Genomic DNA, 23,839 nt, shown 5'->3' with positions numbered 1-23,839 from the left:
TATTCCAAACACTTTAAAAACTTCAGATTTATCACATTTTACACTGTACAAAACAGTCTTTCTACAAATTCCCATAGATTTACCATTCTTTGTTCTAAAAATCTCGAAATTCAATCCACCTCTCAGATTATAAATAAGGTTTCAAAGTGTATCAAAACAGTTTTAAAGAGGGGTAAGAGAGTTTAAAGTATATGACCCACATTAATGACAGAAAATTTTGTGACAACTGGCCTAACACATCTCAGGAGCTTGAGAAATTTATCAAACTGAAGTCAAGGATGATTCAGTTAGGAAGACAAGGGCTTTTTATCAGTGCTTCCTGGTGTTGCCACTGAGACAGTCTGCTTTGTTTTTTAGAGAAACAAATATGTTGACCAAGTCTTCAGTAAATTTTATAAGTAGCAGCGCTTTTGTTATCCAAAATATTATTTATCATGCCAAACAGTATGAATTAACAACTAATGTGGTTCCTACTTTATCAAAGAGGTGAGTAATATCTGGGTACTGCTATTTTTTTTTCCCTTGGCTCTGCCACGTGCCTTGCAGGATCTTAATTCCCCTAGCAGGGACTGAACCCTGGCACTCAGCACTGAAAACACGGAGTCCTAACCACTGGTCCACCAAGGAATTCTCAATTTGAACTATTTTAACTCACTGTAACCTGTAGCCAAAACGTTCCTTAAAGTGGTTAAATAGCAAAATAGTTAGACACTAAGCTAAAAAGATTTTGTATTAATACATCTCTTTACAAAAAAAAAAAGTGAGACAGCTTACAGAAATAAATATCATGCAACAGAATAAAAAATAGTGTCAACAATTACAATGATTACAAAAGAAAGGCAACCTAAAATAAAGCATTTCTCATATTAGCAGAGCTTTGTAAAAATCATAGTCCTTAAGAGGAATGTTTAAACAGGAATTTGTATATTGTTCAAGTCAGCAAAGAAAAGAAAAAATAAGAGTTAAGGGTGAGCAAGAAGAAAGAAAACTATTATTATTCACAGATTATGACTGTCTACATATAAACCCAAGAGTCTAAAGAAAAGTAATTAGAATTAATAAGAAAATCAAGCAAGAGTTAGGCAAGTGATCTTATATACAAAAACCAGTTACATTCTTACATGCCAGCAACAAAGACAAAGAAGATATGATTTAGAAAAAAGTTAAAATAACAAGAACATCAAAAATGTACCCAGGAATAATTCTAACAGAAAAAGGGCAGGGTTCACATGGACAGAATTATAAAACATCACTGGCGTTTGTCAGAGGTTTTCTGATTCTAACTAGCAATAAAAAGTGTGCACTTAAAGAAAAAACTACTGGAATTCATTAAAGAAGAACTAAATTATACTACACAAATGAAAAGAAAGACTTAAAATTGTCAAGATGTCAATTCAACCTAAATGGATGCATAAGTCAATGCAATTTCAACCAAAATCCTAATAGAGGTTATAAGGAACTTGATAACTTCAACCTAAAATTCATGTTTAAGAGCAAAGGCCCAAAGACAGCTAGGATATTTGTAAAATAGAAGAATAAGTTTGAAATGGACTTGCCTTAGAACATAAAGACAACACACAAATCAATTATCACATTCAAATTAAGAAATTCTGCCCAAAAGCTATCACAGGGAATATAAAAGACAAATCACATACTGGTAGAAGATACAGAAAATATGTAATTGATGAAAGATTAGTATCAAGAATATAGGAAGAATTCTACAAATGAATAAACAGGCAAATCAATAAATGTGCAAAAAACATGAAGAAACATTTTACAGGAGAGGAAATATGAAAGACCAATAAACACATGAGAAGATATTCACCCTTATAAATGAAACAGCTGAGATATAATTTTACACCATCAAATAGGCAAAATTTAAGAGTTCTAACAATACCAAATGTGAATCAACTGTCTATTAACACTTTTAGTGAGCATCTAACCCAGCACAACCACTCTGGAAAACAACTTGCATGATATCATAAAAACGGTGACACGTGTTAAGATCCAGCAACCCAGTTAGAGAGACTCCCACATAAGCATCAGAAGACATAAGTGAGAATGCTCATAGAACATTATTTGTCATAACAACCAAAAAATGTCCATCAGCAGAATAACCAATAAATTATCTATAGTATAATCACAACAGACTACTACACAGGAATAAGAACAAAAAATTACAACTACATCTTAGAAATGTATTAAGTGATTACTAACAAAGTGCTGGCGACTACAGAAACCATTTTTATAAAGTTCAAAAACAAGCAATACACTATCTAGAGATGATAAACTACTTCCTTTTAAAAGCAAGGAAATAAAACATAAAACCCAGGGTAGTGGATATCTAGGGTGGGGAGGGTGGGCAGAAATGAACACAGAGAAGTGTTCACTACTACTCCAGATTTCTGTGCATGGAAACAGCATCTGCTGAACAAACAACATAACTCTCTATTTTGTCTTGCATTTAATTCCAAGTACAAAACACACAGCTGACCATCTGTATTTCCAAACAGATAAAACACACACAAAGAACTCCAGAGACGATTCAGTTTGCCATTGCTGAGTACTTAAGGACCACTAGCCTAGGTGACACCGGCATTTCCCCCTTGAGGAAAAATCCCTGGATTCACTGACAATTAGTATTAAGAATTTATAAGAAGTATTACACTGTAATAACTTTCAAATGCCATGAAGAAGGAATTTCAGCACCTACTTTATAGGACTTACTTTATCCTTAGAGAAACAGAAACTCTTAAAAGTTTCACTCTGAGAAACTCTGCTCTCCTAAAAAAAGAAAGGTATTTAACTTGGCACTCTGGATCCTGGAAAGGAGCATAAGGCTTACTTAAAAAGAAACAAAATTATGGTTGGTCTCAGCTATTTTTTCGGGTCTCAAAAGAAAGTTCATCAGAACAAAAAGACAAGTCTTCTATTACTACTGTCCACAACAGGGATGATGTCTTAAATTTCGAGAAAACAGCTCTGTGGATTTTCTCCAAAGGTCAATAAACACACCTCTTCCAAGCACTTTTTCACAAAGTCTGGACATATTTGTTGAATTTAGCCGTATGCGTCTCAATTTAGAATTGAATTTTCTGATTCATCAAGACAAAGAATACTCAAACGCCTATGGACTTCATAAATCAAGTACCTAACTGAGTTGCTGACCCATAGCTCCCGTCCACGATGAGCTCGCTTGAAGAAACAAAATAAGTACACATTTAAAAGATTCCAGAACAAGATGGTATGCTCAAGTCACCAATGAGTGATACAATAAGCACTACTGTCTCACATTTCTAGAATGTGGAAAAGAATTTTTAGAGAAGGCAATTTCCTTTCAAAAGAAAATGGAATGATAAAGCACAGAGAAAAACATGACATGTATTTAGGCAAGAGTGATGGCAAAGGACATTAAAGCAAATAAAAACAATGAGTCTCAGAAAAAAGGAAAAAGATGTCAAGGAATCCTTGACAATTCCTTGTCAATTCAAGGAAACCACAATCTTTTAGAAAGCAAAAACAAAGCTGAGAGAACCCTAAAGGCAAAAGCAATCACTTATAACTATTTGTAAGGCATTCCCAACACGAGTGACTCTGCAAAGATTCCTAATGACTCTGCTTTCTTACTGACTTAAAACAACTGGACGGAAAGGAAAAAAGCTGTAAGTAGGTAGATAGGGAGGAAGATAAAGAGTGTAGAGAGCTAGGACACAGACATCACTTAAATCATGTGTTTCTGAAAACAAGAAGAAAATCAGAATTGACTTCCAATTCAAGAAGTATCTCAAGTGAAATGCTTTAAAGCAGCCACATTCCTAACATAGGCACTGGAGATAAAATTGCATTTCTACAAAAAAACAAAAACAAAACATAAACTACTTCTTTGAAACCTATGTTTAATGCTCTATTTGAAATTCTACTACTCTCACCATAATTTGGCTTCCCTGGTGGCTCAGATGGTAAAGAATCTGCCTGTGATGTGGGAGACCAGGCTTCGATGCCTGGGTCAGGAAGATCCCCTAGAGAAGGGAATGGCAACCCACTCAAGCATGCTTGCCTAGAGAACCCCATGGACAGAGGAGCCTGGTGGGCTACAATCCATGGAGTTGCAAAGAGTCGGACACAACTGAGCGACTAGCACTTTCACTTCGCCATAATTTAATAACCCATCCACTCAAAGTGTCTTAAAATACATTTGTTGAAACTCATGCTTTCAATGAAATAAAAGTTCCTGTTAAATGGACTTTATTGGATCATTTAGAAAATAATTAATCAAATGTCTGTTGTGTGCCAAATTTTTACATAGTCTTTAGTAGTTCTATGATCACTATCTGTGAAAGTGGTATAACTTATATGTAATCAAATGTGATACAATCTATAATCCTTTATCTGTGATTCTAAATCCAAAATATTCTAAATAGCAGAAGATTTTCGTAACATCTGACAACATGACTTGAACTAGTGTGAGGTCCTTATAGCCTTTAATCAGCTTTTAATTCATAAAACTATGAATACATTTCACTGCAGAGATTCTCTGCACACACTGCAGTTAGTAAATTACTCAATTCACTACAATTCTGTAAGTCAGGGACCTGGCTCTAAGTCTCTGACCTAATTAATAGTTAAAATACAGTTCCTATACTTAGTGAACTCAACTCATATTGAAGGAAAAGATAAATACGCATTTAAAAGCATCCCAGAACAAGACTGTATGTTCAAGTGACCAGTAAGTGGTACAAACAATAGGCTCTGTTTTATTATTTTTGGAGTGCTTGTTTCTGAAACACATCTGGATTTTAAAACAGCGTGATTCATCCATCACGACGGAATGTAACATGATCAGTACTGTCAAGTAAATCAAGACATGATGATCCTGCAAGGATGTGCTTCTCCTCCAAGATGAATGTGATACAGAGCCAATCAGTGCAAGTACCAGACACTACTATAGTGAGATCTCAGTGTCAAGATGGGACCATGGGAATAAAAACTGGTATCTCAGAATCAAATGAATTGTGCAGAGGTAGGGAATGAATGTTGCAACTGAGAAGAACAGGATGAGCACGCACCCCTATTCTTCAGAGGCTCTTCTCCTGAAGACCTAGGGGTGTGAAGGTCTGCAGAGAAAGTGTCTGCTCATTTTTCTAAATCCACTTCCTAAAACTGCTAGCTACAGAACAGGATACTCTGAAGAATGCACTTCAGGAAGACCAAAACTCAGTAAAGAGAGGATTCCCCAGAGCAGGGACTGGCAGGCACAACACTACCTGATGCAAAGAGCTGACTCACTGGAAAAGACCCCGATGCCGGGAAAGAATGAGGACAGGAGGAGAAGGGGACGACAGAGAATGAGATGGTTGGATGGCATCACTGACTCAATGGACATGAGTTTGTGCAAACTCCAAAAGATAGTGAAGTACAGGGAAGCCTGGTGGGCTGCATTCCGTGAGGTTACAAAGAATCAGACACGACTTACAGCAGCAATGCCAGGCCCCTGCTCCCTGCCCTCCATCACTGTAACAGATTTGTAGCTGGCTCTGGCTGCCCAACCAGACTACATTTCCCAGCCTCCAATGTGTATAGGAGTGGCCAGGTGACTAAGTGCTCTCCAGTGGCAGATGATACAGTGATGTGGACTCTGTAGGGTCTCAGTCTTGAGAATTAAGCCTACACACTTCAGCAGTATCTTCCCTTTTGGAAAAAAGAGGTGCCTATGACCAGCTTCAACCACACACATGAGGACAGCACCCTAAGGAATTGCAGATTATGAAGATGAAAGGACCCCAGGCCCCAGAATGTCTGTGTGGATCACAGCTATCCTGCTGACCACTCAGGACCACCATGTGAAAGAGAAACCTCTGTGTTTCTTGAACGACTGTCAGAGCTCTTTACTACTATAGCTCAGTCTTCACCCAACAACACCGGTGAGGGAGCTACATCATGGACCAGCCATTCCCCTCCACCTGAGCCAGTTTCAATAACCCTATGTAAAAGGCAAACTCCATCTTGAGAAGAATCTAAACAAAGTTACTATTTCTCTCTTTTATCTGCATTCTATGGCTGTAGCCTCACAGAAACAGAACTTCTTTGCATTCTACAGCTGGTGCCTCACAGAAACAGGAATTCATTCATTCAGCAAACTTCTGAGCACTTACTACTATATGAAAGGTATTATGCAATACATTAAGAATATATAAGCCAACGTAATAAAGAATGTCAACACACCCTTCCTGGGGTCAGGTCCTCTGTTTCACCGAGAAGTTAACCTCTAGGTCTTCTTTTCTGTCCCATCTCCAGCACATTGCAGAAGATTTTAAAAATTTTTTTAATACTGGAGTGGGTAGCCTTTCCCTTCTCCAGGGGATCTTCCCAACCCAAGGATAGAACCCAGGTCTCCCACATTGCAGGCGGATTCTTTACCAGCTGAGCCACAGGGAAGCCCAAGAATACTGGAGTGGGTACCCTATCCCTTCTCCAGCGGATCTTCCCGACCCAGGAATCGAACCAGGGTCTCCTGCATTACAGGTGGATTCTTTACCAACTAAGCCATCAGGGAAGCCCCTGCATTGCAAAGTGGACTCCTAACCCACTGGACCACCAGGGAAGCCCCACAGTGCTTTTTACATAACAGACAATAAATATCTGTTAGGTAAATGAACTGAAAAATCAATAAATTTATCTTATCCTCAATGAATTCAGTCTAATGGGGGAAACAAAACAGTACAATCTAGCACCTCTCAAATCACAGACATGCAGTATGTTCAGTGATTTGCAGAAATGAACAAATATGTGGACATTGAACAACATGACAGCAAATGCTATGGAGGGGCAGGAGGAATTAGAAATCAAAATCTTTCCAGAGAAACTGAGATCTGCCATGAGTTCTGAAGGACAATTAGGAGTTAACCAAATAAACAAGGTAAGGAATCAAGAAGATGCAGCACCCATGCTGTCTGAACATGTTTACCATGACTGGAACTTAAGGGCAGCGTTCCAAGCACACAGCGAACATATCTAGTACTCCTTCGAATACCACTGCTCCCACTAATTAAGCCAAAAACAGAATTCTTTTCTTTACCATCTGCATCACTCTACTTGTTTAATACAAACTGCTGTCAATGCAGAGCTACCCACCTCTTTAACATCCAGATTTAATTTTCACTTTTAAATCTAAAATCAGAATGTATTTGACTAGTTCTAACAAGCCCTCCATCATGTAATCAAAGAATCTCAAAGCTGGGAGGACTCTGAAAGGTCACCAGATAAGTGGTCTGGGAATCATTTCATCAGCTACAATCAGTTCTTTGCAGTCATGTGGAATTTCTCATCTTTCTCTTATAGTGCTTTATATTTTGTCTCAATGTGTTCATTGATAAACACATGTTTGCTCTCCCATTAGACCACACAGTTTTTATGCATAATCCACATCTTTCTATATCTCATATTCTTTCTGTGCACAATAATCATAGGCTCTGTAAAAGAATCTTCTTTTAATCCGATCCAATCCCATCAGGTCCCTCAGTCCCTGTCAAGTCCCAGTCATCTGCCTGTTCGTGTGCACGGCCTCACTGTTACCTCCAGGAAAGATGAGTTGTTGCACCTTCTTTCCAAGACCCACAGAGTTTCCTTCCTGTTTTGTTCTTTTTAAATTTATTTATTTTTGGCCACACTGGGTCTTCATTGCTGTGTGCAGGCTTTCTCTAGCTGCAGCAAGCGGGGGTGACTCTCGAGTTGAAGGACGCAGGCTTCTCATTGCAGTGGCTTCTCTTGTTGCAGAACACAGGCTCTAGGGTGAGCAGGCGGGTGGGCTTCAGCAGTTACAGCACGCAGGCTTCGTGGCCCTGCGGCATGTGGAAACTTTCCAGACCAGACACAGGATCGAACTTGTATCCCCTGCATTGGCAGGTGGATCCTTAACCAGTGGACCACCAGGGAAGTTCTTCCTTCTGTTTTTAACGCCACTGATGCCACACTGCTTCTCTTTTACCTCCATTTCTATGTTACAGATTATGGAGACTGACTACTCCAAATGTCTGGCGGAAAAAATGAAACAAGTTCCAAATAAACCACCCCTTTTATAAGCTGCACAATGTCCTTATCTCAGAAGTTGTCAGATTTTTCCCTGCAGATGTTTTAAGCCTAAAATCATCAATGGCCTTTCCCATACCACCTTCTCTTCCTCTGACAAGGTTACTGTGTTTCCTGGAGACTTCCTGTTTGAATAATCACACACTTGGGTGTCCGAACTCCCATGTGTCCATTATTCACCATAAAAGGGACCTGAGGAAGTCACCAGGCAGTTGAACATAAGATGATGTATGAACAAAAACAGCTGTGTGTTAGCAGGATGGACAAAAAGACAGCAGGGATCTAGACACTGCTGTGAATTTCAAAAACAAGGTCTATTTAGTCAGGCGTGGTTAAAAGGCTGCTGATTCAGAGCATTAGTGGCCCACTTCATAACTGAAAATCACTAGGGATGTGAAGAAGTCCTTTTAGTTACTTCCACAGAGTCGCACCCCAACACCAGCCTTCCTAGCAGTCTCCCTTTTGGGAACAAAGCTGCCTCGCCTTTCTCTCAGAGAAATGGCAAATCCAACTTAAAGATTTCACAAAAAATGTAATACTTGTTTTGTTCCCCATTCCAAAGAACACATCCCTCTTCCCCAAGGGGTTTTCCTATCTAAAAAAAAGAAAAACAAAAAAACAGGAAAGCATAGATACACACAGAAGAACACAGAAAAACAGCACAGAAAACAAGCCTACGTTCTCCAAACATCTGGAAAGCTTTGTTAATTTGCACAGTCTCTCTTCGGGTACACTAGATTTACCATCCATGTCTTCTGCCAGGATACAAGAACTTTAAAGTGGGCCTAAGATAAAACCAAGCTTTATCAGGATGGCCACAAAACTGAATGAGCCCAATTGCACCAGGAACTGATGCTAACTTATTTCTTGGCAAAAGCAACAAAAACGCTGAAAACGGCAGTAAACAAACCAGCGTGAGCCTCTGAAGCGATCCTGGTAAAGTAAACAAATTTTATTACAGCTGCATTACAGATGGGTCCACAAACTTTCATATTCTGTAGCAGAGTTGTAAGAATCTGGTATTCAACAGACTTTCTATCCCATGACTTATCTAAAATACTCACTAGAAATTCACAACCATGCACAGAGCCACTTTGAAAATTAATCCTAGATGCTCAAGCCCACAGAACATGACCCTTTTACCATGAAGGGGCAACCACATGACCAAAGCAATTAAAGTATACAATTGCTCTTTTGGTTTCAGCTGTCTCTCCCCCCAACAATGTTCACCTTTTAGCCTCATGTTTCTTCTCACCTCCAAAAAAAGAACACAACTTCAATGAATATTTCAGGATGCCCATCATTACCAGATCAGGATCTGGCATTTAAATAATAAGAATAATCTAAAAACAGTGGTACCAAAACAACAGAAGTCATGGTCCTGTGAGAACAAGGTCCATAAGAAGCAGGAACCACTAGGGGATGAACAGCAATGCCAAAGCACAGATAAACTGCTAAACCAAGGCAACTATACCCTAACTTCTTTGGTAAGAAGAAGTTAATTAACCAAATTAAGCAAGGACCCATCCGTAAAACACATTTTTTAACAGCTTAAACTTTCCTAAGTCTCTTTTCAACTCCAAAATTATTCCAGTTAGCCACATATTTAAAAGTCCAGAGATGCCAACATTCCAGAAAACTGAAGTTGTTCAGGACAGAGTCAGAAAACAAAATCCATTTCTAGATCTAATCATTTCACATTGCCAAGCTACTAAAACTTAGTCCTCAGTAGTCGGTGATAATAAGATGACCTCAGATTTTGAGAACATCTGGGCAAACCATTCCTGCCTCTAACCAGGATCTTTGTTGCCAGAGCAGGAAAACATCACTTCCCAGTCCCTGCCAATGAACAGAAAGTGCAATAGAAGCTGTTCAACTCATTTTCAACAAGCTGTCATGACCCCCTTTTCAAACACCGTGAAGCTCTTCTCTTCGAAATACTTAACATCCTTTTATTCTCTTTGAAGACAGCTGATGGAAAAACCCGCTTATGCCCTTGTATTTTCCCAAGTGGCAAAAGGGGTGGGGGCATTTTAAGCCCAATACACAGACTAGAATGCAGCAGTAAGTGCCATCCTTTTCATAAGAAATGTGAATTTAAAAATCATCAGTCACTCAATGTAATGCCTGTGTCACAGAAATGCAATGTGTACAAAGTAGGTCTATAAAGAAAGCAGAGAAAGCAGGACTGTGATTAAGTAATACTTCATCTTAGTAGAAGCGGAGGTAGTATGTTGTGTGGGAGGAATACAAAATCCAAAATCCAAGTGGGAAATATAACCTCCTCCTTCAGAGAGAAAGCAAAAAAAAATTAATTTTAAGGAATCTAGGAATTCCCTGATTGAACCTTAGCTCAGGAGTGCTCTAGGGAACCTAAGAGATAAACACAGAATGACAGATAGATACACAGATAAGACAGATTACATAGACAGAGTTGTAGATCTATAAACTAACAGTTACAGCAATCAAGGTGAAGGGAGCCACTTTTGAGCTTGAAAAAGGAAATAGTGACAGAGAAATCTCCCAGGACCACAGCAGTTATTTATCAATCAATAAAAGGTGGTTAGATCTACTCAGTTAGCAAACATGAATAACAAAAAAGCCACAATATCAGAGAGTTGACTTGAAGCAGAGGAAATGAAATAGAAACTGGAGATGGCCCTGACAGACTTATCTTTAAAGATGTCAGATAAAGTAAGCAACTGAACCAACTCAGCCATTCTCAACAACCAGAAAGGAGTCATGGATAAGGTAGAAAGGAGATAAGGTAGCCTTCCCCGACCACCCTTCAGGAAACGGGGTATGTGGTACACTCTTCCTATCAGTAGACACTGACAAAACACAGGATCTCATTCTGAAATTCAATAAATTCCTTAGAAATTCCTAGAAGTGTTAACAGCTAAATATAAGGCTAGTATAAGCACCCAAAACCTAGTATTTTTCCATTGCTAACAATCCTCTGTTCTTCACAACTAAGTGCAGAGATCCTTTTTAAAGAAACAACCCAAACCCAGAGCTCAAGCAGAGATCTGTCAGAGAAGCCAGGCTCAGGACTCCCGTTCAGTGGCCTTTCATCTCACTGCCCAGTTAAAAGGTCCTCTTCGGCTCTCCACCACTTACCAGGCTTGTTCTAACACAGCACGATGGCAAGAGCATAATCTATCCACAGCAGATCTGAATTCCAACCTAAACTCAACCTGTCCTGCCTCAGAGCAGTCACCAGTCATCTTTTATTACTATCCATAGGGGTAACTAACCAAACCCTTACTTGGTTAAAGGTACTGATGAGAAGAGCAAAGAGAACTGCTCACCCTGCACACCTGCCCGCACCCCACTTCCTGAGACTCACTGTGAAGCTCACCTGAATGCTCTTCTGAACCTACTCTGTGGGTATGTCAGTTAAAATCAGCCGACACCTCAATGAAGATCAGCTGGTTAGCCTGTTCATCCTTTCATTCAAAAAAACATTTCTTAATGCCTATTAATGCCAGCAGCTGCTGGTGGCACAGAAAGACAGCAAGAGAAACAGTTCAGATTAAGTCTCAGATTCTGTGCTCTCCTATTTTAAACCAAAATCACACCTCAAACTAAAAAAATCACCTATATAATTTTTGTATTTTAAAAGACTGAAATGTTTCTTAATTCTTTTTTCTAACTTGAATAATTCACATACAATGAAGTGCACAAATATTAAATGTATGACTCTGAATCTATATATATGTATACACCTATGTAATCTCCATGCAACTCAAGATACAGAATGTAAAGTGAGAAATATAATGGAGAAAAAGAAAACCCGATCATTGGCCATGTCTCTGAAAACACTGAAGGCATCTCTACAGTCACTGCTATGGGCAATCATTCTTCACGTACACTGTGATTTATCAGCACGAACAAAATTCATTGAGTCCCTAACTCTACACAGGACCACTTGCATTTTTTACTTCAAAAAAAATTTTTTTTTAAAGTGAAGGGGGCTGATTCTGAATTTTTACTTTCAAAAACTTGCAAAACAGAAAGAAGATAAAATAACAGAAATCAAAAAAAGATGATACAGCAAAAATCCAATGTTGACTGCAATGTAATAGGAAGCAGCCATGAAGCTGGAAACAAAGAGTAAAAGCAGGGAGCTGAGGGAATATACAGCTCCTAAGTTCTAAAAGAAATGATGTAAATCCCCTAACTCATCTCCCAGCCTTGCCACAAGAGATCTGAGAGCGCCACTGTCTAAGAAAGAGATAAGTCTGCTTTATTTTATTCATGAATATGTAGCTGCATAGGGCACCAGGCTGACTGGACCCAGTTATTTTAGGCTGGCCCCCCTGGAAGAGACCATGGAAAGAAAGGCAGATGTACTTAATTAGTGTCACCACAGTCTGGCACAAAACTCTAAAACCTCAGCAACATTTCTATAAATGAGTTTTCTGCTAACCCCTTTTAGCAAGCTGTCCATTTTAGGCTTGAATGAGCAACATCTAACTTTATCATTTTATAAGAAAGGAGAGGTTTGCAAATCTTAGCAAGGCCCTCTTACAAATCTTAGAGCAAGAAATGTAGGCAAAGGAACAGAACTAGCACACAGTCATCTTGAAATTTTACCCTTTGAAATGACAGTTTAAAATAAGTGACAAGAAAAATAATAAAAAAAATAAGGGACAGATTCATAATCTCTTATTTTTAACAATCTCCTCCAGAATGTTGGACAGTAAAAATAAACAAACAGCTCTGCTCTAAACTTTGACACTTTCCCCTAAAACTCAAACAGAACAGCAGCAAAGCTGTCAGTTACATACAGCCGGAAACAAGAACCAAGGAAAGAAGCATCTGTTGGTTTTGCTGCCTGTTAACTCTAGACAATAAGTGGTTATTATTCATCTGTCTAACCACTTTAATGTGGTTCTTCACTATCCTGCAGAGAAGGCATGCCTCAGTATGCCTGTATTCCAACTGCACCCCAATGAGTTAAAGAAACTAAAAATGCCATGCACAATAAGCAAATAAGGTATTTCACTGCAACCCTTCCCCACAACTGCTTAATAATTATTTCAACAATAGACATGTGAACACATATTTTAAAATAAAATTTATGTCCATTTCTAAAGACAAAATACACAATATTAACATTAAAATTTCAGGAACAATCACAAGGAGATTGTTGTGACAATCAAAACAAAACAAACAAAAACAAGGGAGAGTCAAATCTGAGCATCTAGTTTACTCCTAAAATTTATCCAGCTAACTATAAATCATATAAAAGTCTAATTTTTGCCCCCAAAAAGGACAATCACAGATCTTTCAATTCCATATCAGTTCCACACCCAGTTAACTTAGTACTTTTCTTTAAAGCTACAGAAATAAAACCACTACAGACCATATTAACATAGCATATATCTCAAGAGAATGAAGAGATGGCACTGATAACAAACTCAAGTTCACAAGTGTTACTGAGAAGAATGCAAATTAATATGGAGTGTTTTGGGGCTTCTTATAGTTCAGGCATTCGTTTATTTACTTGTTTATCAATATACCTATTGAACCATGTTGCTCAGTATGCCAGACAGACAGATAAGCACTGAAGATATAAACTGTTTCAGTCCCCCTCCAAATGGTGAAATAAATCAATGCTCACTGTGTGTGCACCTTTTACCTTAGAGCTTATTATATAACATTGAATATATCTGTCTAAAGCAGAGGTCACCAAACTCATGCTGCAGAGGGTCAGACAGTAAACATTTTGGGCTTTGTGGGCCAGGACATACTGACACACTCAACTCTGCCATTGTAGTGCAAAAGCAGCCAGAGACAATATGTTAATAAATGAACTTAACCGTGTTTCAAAGGAGTTTTACAGATACCAAAATTGGAATTTCTTATCATTTTCATGTGTCATAAAATATTTTTCTTCTTTTGATTTTTTCAGCCAATTAAAGATGTAAAAACTGTTCTCAGCTCATGGCCCATACAAAAGTAGGTGGCAGCCCAGGACTGGATTTAGCATGTGGGCTATAATTTGCCCACACCCAGGAGAGACCTAAGACTCCACATCTAAGCCACAAGTTCCAGGAGGTCAGGGCAATGTCCAATGAACCATTATACACCCAGGAAACTGTATGGTGCTGAGGCATAGCAAGCAATTAACTAAAAACTAAAAACATAAATCTCCAACCCAGCCTTGAAAAATGTCCTGGGCTAGAAGTGGAGAAAAGTAAAGAAACAAGACAATGCCATGTGATAAGCGCTGTGGTAGATACCTGCAGGGTGGTGTGAGTGGAAGATCTAATCCAGGCCAGGAAGTAGGATGGAAAGGGATAAGAGAAACAAACTGGGGAAGGGTTCCTATAGGTGGTGACACCAGGGAGAAGTGTCCCAAACCAAAAAGGAACCCTCTGAGCACATGAAATGACAAAAGATAAGCCCAGAAGTTTAAAAAGGTCCAGATCCTAAAGTACCTAACACAGCATGACAAGGTGTCTGGACTTGATCTTAAAGACTTGAGGAACCACTGCAGACATTTTCAGCTAGGATACAACATCAACAGGTTTGCATCTGAGAACCAGTGCTCAGTCCCAAGCAACGGCTGCCCAAATAGAAAGAGCAAAACTGGGGGCAGAAAGACCACCAAATCAGTTAGCAAGCTGCTGCAGTAATCAAGGTAGAATTCCATGGGGAGCTACATTAAAGCAAGATAAAGTTAAGGATCCAAGAGACATAAAGGCTGGATACAGGAAGTGAAAGTGGAGTCTTGATCAGACTGCAGTAAGGATGGATGGGAAAGAAAGTGATGGAGTTAGAGCTGCCCAGAGACTTTCAGCAGTGGATGCTATCCGCTGGCCAAACAGTAATCTTTACTGGCGCCTATAAAGCACAGTCTTTGGCAAAAGAATGGATGAGAGTCTCAGGGCTAAACAGTAATTTAGCTGTATCTTCATTTCATTAAGATACAGCTTTGAACTGGATAAGAAAATAAGGGATGAATTTAGTTTTGGACATGACCTCTGGACATCCCAAACTGACTATGTCCAACCTGGAGAAGAAACTGTCCTGAAAATGTGAATTTAGAATTCACTGATTTGCCAATAGTAATGAAAGCCTTGAGATTAAGAGTTCATTCAGAAGAGTAAGTAACATGAAAAAAAAAAAAGAAAGAAAGAAAGTAAAAAGAAATTCAGAAACATAAGTGGAAAGGAACAGAAGCAGGAGAAAGAAAACCAAGCGAGTTTGGTATCTCTGAATCAGTATATACATGAACTTGTATTTTAAAGTTGCCCTGAAATAAACTAGTCATTCTTCTGAGATCTGTTAGAGGAGCTAAGAGCTGAAGGAGCTATTATGTTAGACTGAGTCAAAAACCTACCTCCACTGTAATTTTTGGCAAATCACAACCTCAGGCTCCTCATCTTCGCCTTCCCTCAATGAGTTATGAAAATCTAATCAGTAATTGACTGGCCGCTTTAAAACACTACAAAGGCACTCCTGATTTAGTACTGTAATGGCATTACATCTGGGTATGAAAATTCCAAATGAAAGTAATTGAAAGTGCTAGTTGTTACTCGTGTCTGACTCTGTGCGACCCCAAGGACTACAGCCCGTCAGGCTCCTCTGTCCATGGAATTCTCCAGACAAGAATACTAGAGTAGGTTACCATTCCCTTCTCCAAGGGATTTTCCTGACCCAGGGATCAAACCCGAGTCTCCTGCATTGCAGGCAGATTCTTTACCATCTGAGTCATCAGAGAAGCCAAAATTCCATCTAACCGAGTATAAACTTCTGAAGAATGGACCTTCAATCTTCTACACCCTTCTGTTAGGTACTGCACCATGTATTTAGTAGGTATTTAAAATATGTTTGCAGAATATTTGGAAGTAATGTGAGAATGTATGCACAAGGCTAAGGAGTGAATAGCAAAAGGGATATCTGACTTCCTAAGAGGATTTAGAATTGAAATAGTCAAGCTTTGTCCCTCCCACAAATGTGGTCAATGACAGAATCAAGGGTGGAAGGGAGCTTACAGCTCCAGAATTTTCTCCTAATGTGTAAACTGTTTTTCTGAATACTCTAGAAACATGAAGAAGGTATTTAGAGAAAAAGCAGTGAATTGTAGAATAGGAAACCAGCCAACAGCAACTTTATAAAACTGTGTTCACCAACTGCTGGCCATTAAAGAAGAGCTCCTTAACTTCTCAAGTTGAAACCTGCAAAATGTAAATCAGGCCTTTGTGAGACAAACTAAAATAGTGTCCCCTCAGGGTACACAAATACCACAGTGAAGTCACCAGAGTTCTGACAGAGTCAGAACCTACCTTAAAAAGATTTTCCTGGGGAAAAAAAATTGCCGTTTTTTTCCTGTTAAATATACACTAAGGGACCAAACAGAATAAAGTGCAATATCCTTCCTTATATAGCGATTATTCTAATTTAGACACCAAAAAAGAGCATCTTAGATACAGCTTAAAAGCATCATTTAATCACTGTTTGTTACCGAAACTTATAGCGAGTTTGGACATCAATCTGGTCTTGGTGTAAATTTTAGGAGTTCCATAAACTTTGACTGAGTTGGTTTTATAAGCACTCTTTTCCTTAATATAATTGTTTTTAGAAAGAGGGAAGGTACCCTCCTCCAAAAGACCCAGTTTGCCAAGTTCTCACCTACAAATGACTACCAAGTTAATTAAACAGGTTGTTTAATAAAAGGCAAGTTCTCAGTTACAATCTTACTATCAACTACTCTGCTGATAAGGATAAAACTCATTATAACTTGTAAAACGCAAAAGCTAAACTTTGAAAAAGTAGTTGAATAATTCATGTACAAGTCAGGAGAGAAGATCCAGAAGTTGAAGGCAAACTAAGAAAAACTTCGTTTTAGAAAAGGGTGCCTTGCTGAGATTTCTCTTCACAACAGGCAGAAAATGTGGTTCTGAATCCCATAGCAACTGTAACTCATTATATCTAAGGATACATTACACCCTGCACCCTGGATTACTGTATGTGGTGCTTAAGACATGGCTGCTTTCAGAATCAGTGCTGATTTTCCTGGCTTTCGTACAAGTGATGATAATGGTACAACCATGTAATTTGTACCTGCCATCTATTAAAATATGCCTCACCACCGAAAAAAAGGACCAGTTAAAATGATCGTGTTATTTTATACATACATGTGTATGCATGAAAAGTTTCTGGAAGGTTACAAAAGAAATTGTGAGCAACAGTCTCCAGGGCAACTTAGCAACTGGAGATGAAGTACACACTAGTCATTATACTGTTTTAATTCATTATGTCGTTTCACTTTTACAGTTAAAAAAAAAAATGACTTAGGATCAGTGGCAAAGTATGTATATTTCTTGTGACTACTTGAGTGAGAACTGACTTTGCTTATTTTAAAGTTTACTGTGTTTAAAGTTCAACATTAAAAGGAAAGCTAGAAAAGTGGCAAGACCTAGTTCTTTCACACTGCTCCCGTAGAGTTTCACATGCTCTGTAAGGGCAGAGCACAATATGCATCACTTGTTTAAGGGTATGTGAAATCTGAACTGGATGGGAGATTTAATAGATGCACAAACAGTCATGGTCCTTGAATTCACGGGAAATAATTAGTTAGCTAGAGCCCATGGAGTAACTGGAGTTAGGGAGTGAATACATTGAATATCCAATACATAAAACCCTGTCTATCTGCCATAAGTTAGATATCACAACATGCACGAATACATATATCCTTGTCATTAAAAAAGAGAGGGGAGAGAAAGAGATTGAGACATCTAACCCCACTACACACAAACCTCCCTCCCCTTCCAAGAACAAGTACAATAAGTTCTTGTCAAGTTTTTTAGAAACTGTCCGCCTAAAGCGCTTAAAGAAAATGTTTTTACAGCACTTGTGTGAAAACTTTTAGGTAACTGTTTACTTAGAAGTTTTAAATCTACAGTTTTATGAACTCATTTAGCAAAAATGTTACCAAAACTGAAGAACTTTTCAGCAAAACAAGTTGAAGCATATATAACATTTTCAGAGAAAAAAGTCTATCAAGCATTCAATCACTAGGACCCAAAGTCCATGTTTCCGTCGTCCAGGAGTAGCAACCTAACTTGACAAGATACTGTCTTACCTAACACATTATCCTTCTAACAGAGGAGTAATCACTGAGTAATCTACCTTCCTACACCATCACCTGAAATAACCTTTCACTACATAGTGATCAAGGGCTTCCCAGGTGGCTCAATGGTAAAGAATCCGCCTGTCAACGCAGGAGACTGGGGTTTGATCCCTGGGTCGGAATGATCCCCTGGAGAAGGAAATGGCAACCCACTCCAGTATTCATGCCTGGGAAATCCCATGGACAGAGGAACCTAGCAGGCTATGGTCCATGGGGTTGCAAAGAGTTGGACATGACTTAGTGACTCAACAACGACAGATGCAATGCTCACAGCAGAAAATTCAGAAGGTCCAGACTGTCAGCCCTATCTTTACCTAAATAAGAGATTTTTGTGCAGAAGTTTTCAAATGAATCTCAGGCATGTGAGACACTGAGGCCATGCTTTTGCTTCGAAATGTTTAATATTTCAAAACAGATGAAATAAGACTTCGTGGAGATTCAAAATTCAACACAGAAACTTTAACAAAACAAAAATTTAAACAAAAATAAATGGATAAAAATTTCAAAAATAATTCTGGCCAAGTTTAAAACTATAACACTTAGGAGAAAAGAGCTAAGAGCATCCCCACAAGGTCTTGGAAGGCCCTTGGTCTCTTGCAGAATCTTCAGAAGGGCACCTGTTCCAACATACGGTTTAGCTCCGTATGTTTCCAATACCTTCGAAAAACTGAACTGTTTACTTCTTCAATCTCTGAAAAACGGGTGCCTCAGAGTTCCAGTTTATAAACGTATTTTTGAAAAGTTTCATCTTCCTAATGATTTGTCTACAAATAAAATATTTACTACAAAAGCGCTAAATACTGCTTTTCTAAAACTTACTCCACACACAGTAAGTTAACTTCACTTTTCAAGTACTTTCTCTGGAATCTTGACACTTACATAAAACTTAATGTACCAGACAGCAGAGGAAAGAAAAATACAAAACCACAACCAAAAGAACCATGTGCCCACCAAATAGTTCCTTTCAAAGATTCCCCCAATCATGTTTCCAGCCTTACAGAACTATCCTGATTTGACAGAAGAATGGCTTGGCACCCTGTTCTCTCTGGAAGTTCATTACTACCAGCTACCAGTAAAATCATGGCTTTCAACCTAACTGAGGCTGAAGCTCTACATGTCAAATGTCAGTTTCTTATGCATATGTTACTCTGTTAAACACAATAATGAATCACTCAGCTTGTTTGTATATTCCAATGATGAAGAAAAACTGACGCAGATCAAACATGATTTTTCATACAATTCTTTGAGATAAACACGTCCATCCTCGTCTACCACCCAGCGATGAAGTTTTCTATACATCCCTTTCCTGATTTCTAAAAGGTCTCTCACACATGCTTCTACACTTGCCTTGAATCAAAGCAAAAGGGAAGGCAGTGAGGAGAGCCTTTTTACTCAGGGACCAAACTTCACCGAACAAATGCAGCGGGTGCAGATACTTCCTTTTGTTTTCTCCGTACGGAGATTAGCAGTGAAATCGCTTTGTGGCCCTTCATTAAAGATGAACAACTTTCAAGAACAATAACTTTAAAAGTGAACTTCTATTTTAATTACACGCAGGCAACAGCGGTAGTAAACACATTTGCTCCCCTCAAATCCCCTTAACCTTTTCCTCTCTAGCGTATTCAGCAGAGCAAACAGCAATCACCCTCAACCCTGGAGAGAAACTTTTTATTTTTTATTTATTTTTTTTTTGAAACTTTTTAAACAAGGTAAAAGTGCTTAAGGTGGACAAGGAGAGGGGGACGAGGAGGGTTTCTGATTCATGCTTCAGGAAAGTGGGACCAAAGAAGCCGAAATGGCGAATAATCTAAAGAAAGAAAAGCCGGCTAAGTTAGAAGAGGAAAGCAGACAGAGAGATGCTGGCGGGAAGAGCATCTTGGCTCGCGGGAAGTTAGGTGTTAAATCAAGCATAGAAGTTGGAGAAGGGAATTTCTGTGTGGCCCAGGCTGGGGAGCAGGGAGCCCGCAGGCGGTGAAGGTGGCCCGGGAGCCGGGCTGCGGGCAAAGCAGCAGCAGGGCACACGGGGCTGTCACTGCTTACCCAGGTGCAGCGTGAGGTTGATGGAGTTGGGGTACTGCACCCCGGCCAGCATGGTCTGGCTCTGCCACCAGGTGGTGTCGGCCTGGTTGTTGTAGTCGGTCAGGAAGGCTGCCCCGTGCTGCAGGTGGGGCTGCCCGGCGTCGCACAGGTGACAGGACTTGGTGACCCCGGTCACTCCGGTCTGCACGCAGTACTCCTCGGGCGGAGTCCCGCACGTGTTGGTGGCCACCACGGTCACGTTGAAGGCGGCGTTAACGAACTCGGGCATGCAGCGCTGCGGCCGCCCGCCCTCGTCCGTGCACTCGTCCATGGCTGCCCGGGCGCAGCCGGCCGCGGCGGCCGCCAGCACGACCAACACCGGCCAGACGCGGCCCCGCGGCCGCAGCGCCGCCGCGGCCCGGTCGCTGCCCCTCATCCCGCCGCCCCCGCGCTGGGCCACGGCAAAGGCCAGGGCGTGGGTGCGTTCCTCTCGCCCGGGGGCGTCCCTCGGAGGCCGCTCCGCGAGGGTTCAGCCCCGGGGCCCAGTGACCAGGCTCTCCGGACGCGCGGTGGCGGCGGCTGTGCCACCGGAGAAACGGGCGGGTGGGCGCCCCGGGCGAGAACCGCGCGGCTGGCTGAGCGCTGCTCCGCGCGCACCTCTCTCCCACCCGGGACACAGCCCGCAACTCGCCGCCGACCCCCGACTTCCGAGCGCGTGCCCGCGCCGGCGCGCGCGCCCCCGGGGAGGAAGGAGCTGGGGGGTGGGGTCGGCACGGTCGGGTGGGGTCTGGCCGAGAAGGAAGCCCAACCCCGGCGTCCTCTCAGCCGCTCCCCGGCCCTCCGCGCGCGCCGTGGACTGCGCGTCGGCCCCGGAGACTCGCGGCAGCACCTCACGCTCGAGCCCGCGGCGCGCGGTCGGCGGGGGCGGGGCCTGGAGGGGCGCGAGGAGTGGGCGGGGTCGGGAGAGGGGGCGGGGCGGCGGGGGAGGCGGGGCGGCGGGGCGGTGCATGCCGGGAGGGCCGCGGAGCTCCTGGAGAGCCGGCGCCCAGCCGGGAAATGGACAGCAAGGTCCCCTGGCGCCGAGTCCCCAGGAAGACTCGGGGTTGGGGGCGGGGGCAACGGAGGGGTCTTATAGGGGCGACGCCGGAGGGGCGGGGACGCTCGGAGTTGGCCCTTTGGCCCCGCGCGGTCTGGGCCGCGGTAACTCGTGTCCCAGCCACGCCAGGTGTCCGTCCTGGTGTCCCGCGGGCCGCGCCCCGGGGCGGGGACCTTAGGACCCGACATTGCGGAGGGAGGTGGGGTGTCCGCCCTCCCCCCCAGCCCCCTTGCCGCGGGGCCACCCCGGGAATGGCCCGTGCTGCTCGCGGCCGGCCCCAGGGCTTTCCGAGCAGAGTTCCCGGGGTGTCAGGGGGCTGACACGGTCCCCGGAGATTAAAGAGCCGGATCGCAGCATCAGAATGAGTTTTCTGAAGTGATTTCCTGCCTCAAAATTAAAGCGTAACCCGTGGTTTTTAACAGGGGCGAGGAAGGAAGTGAGAAGGCTGGGAATGGAATGGCATTTTTTTCCCCTGGGTATGCAGCAGACCCACTGCGAAATTCTTCCACTGTGTTGTTTATGTTCCCCAGCTTGCCTTTAAAAGACTCGAAAGGATCTGGGATTTGACATCCTCCTTTTCGGGCCTGCTGAGTCACGGAATATTCTCCTTGCCAGAATGACTCAGTTCACAGAAGCTCAGCCAGAAGATCATGAGGTTTAGCCCGAGATCAGAACCTGGGCACCTACTCGGTGCTGATACGACGCACACAGGAGCAGAGGGAGGGCGCTGTAAACGTGGATGGATCGCTTTGGCGTGCGGGAGCAAAGTGGGTGCTCCTGAGACAGATTTTTTTTTAAAAAACTTTACAAGATCTTAACAGTAATAAATGCACTGGGGCGGGGACGGGAGCGGAGAATATCTAGTTTTGTACCCAGAAGTCCCGTTAAGAGAGAGATGGTGGGGATACGAAATGATGAAATGTGTCCGTTAGGTTACTATGGTAGGGGTCAGCGTTAACTCTAGGAGGACCTTAAGAGTGATGGTTTTGGGGAGGGGAGTGGGTTAGGGGACTTGTCAGAATGGTGAGCTTGCTTCGCAGATACATGGATCACTTATATTGTTAATTTATTTGATGAGGTGGGTGGAGATTAGGCATGACTCAGAAGCCTGTAACTCCTCATCCCTTGGCATCTGCTCTTTGGTTGAAGAAGGTTGTGGAACTGTGGGTAACAATGTTTTTTCATCCTTTCATGTTTGAGTCAGAAGCAAAATATATTCATTTATACCTAGAAGGGGTGATATTCTCTCTCAGTCCTTGATCTTGAGAACAAACAAGGACATAAAAGACAAAGATAAGCATGTCAGTTTGTAAATAAAGCTACAGATAATTTTAATAACTATATTTAATACATATATTAATACATTTGCCTTATAAATTTTCAGTATTTTATTAGACATTGGCAAACCAAACAGTGGATCTCCTTTTGTTTACTGCCAAGTCAAAATAGTTGAAGAAATGGAGAACCCAAAATCAACATAAATGTTTTCTTGTCACTGCTTCCTTTGGGGTTCTAATGTCCAATGGTAACTAAAGCTATTACTTATGCTTATCTACCCCACATTTTCATTACCAGAACCTCATCTGGTATTTGTAAAGCACATAAAGAGACTTTGAATTGATTTCTGAATTCTGTTGCTCATCATGAGAGTGTGACAAGGATGTATCTGTTTTGAAGAGAGATAAAAATGTAACCAGCCAGTGTGCTTAATGATAAAAAAAAAATTTTTTTTTTGCTCCATTGTTTGAATCCTGATTCAAACAAACCAATGATTAAAAGAAAAAAATTTTAGGACAATTTGAGAAATTTAAATGCTGACTAGATCGTTGATGATAACAAATCAAGTATTTTAAGTACCTGGAGATGCCACTGCTGACTAAATAAACTTGGTATTTTTTTTAAGTGAGATGTTTGAGATTTTCTTTTACTTCATGCTGGCCTGTTTTTTCAAAGAATTTCTGAGTCCTTAATTCATGTTCTTAGCTGCTTGGAAACTTCATTATCTCTGGTAAACAATTGTGGTGTTTAGAAGAAAAATGTGACAATGTGGGGGAAATGGTTTCAGATCCCTCCAGAGATGATCGCCAGTGCCTCTATACTGTGAGAATGGTAGGATGAGGGAAGGTAGTCGTTTATTATACAGAGGAAAGAGCTCCAAAAAAAAATTTTTAATTCCACTTAGATCTTCAGAGAACAGAGATTTCCCCCATCAGGATCTGTGTAATTAGTTTCAAGGAAGGATGCTGATTCCCCTGACTCAGGTCACTGCAGATGCCTGAGCATACCCACCCCTAGCAAGGTGAAGAGAGTGATGTGAAAACCTTGGAGTTTAGGAAAAGCAGTTCTCCAAGCAAAGAGGTTGCTGTTGCCAGAAGAGGGCAGGTTACAAGGCAGAAAAAAAACCCAGATGCCCATTACATCAAGACTGAAACTATGTGATATATATAATTAGAAAAATAATTTTAAAAGTTTGTATTGACCTTTGCAGATTG

At 41.2% G+C, this 23,839-nt stretch overlaps 1 protein-coding gene across 1 annotated transcript in view; it reads right to left on the bottom strand.

Moving 5' to 3' along the window:
- The window catches only part of LAMC1 (laminin subunit gamma 1), a 119,943-nt gene extending 99,034 nt beyond the window's left edge, over positions 1-20,909 (bottom strand). Inside the window, exon 1 of the mRNA XM_043924425.1 lies at positions 20,273-20,909. Within this exon, the coding sequence (XP_043780360.1) occupies positions 20,273-20,687 (415 nt within the window). The 5' untranslated portion in view covers positions 20,688-20,909. The remainder of the gene's footprint in view (positions 1-20,272) is intronic.
- Between the last annotated feature and the right edge of the window lie 2,930 nt (positions 20,910-23,839).

Source organism: Cervus elaphus, chromosome 14, assembly GCF_910594005.1.
Source record: "Cervus elaphus chromosome 14, mCerEla1.1, whole genome shotgun sequence".
NCBI classification, from domain to species: Eukaryota; Metazoa; Chordata; class Mammalia; order Artiodactyla; family Cervidae; genus Cervus; species Cervus elaphus.
Note: the sequence above shows the minus strand (reverse complement) of the source record. Positions and strands in the feature narration are given on the sequence as shown.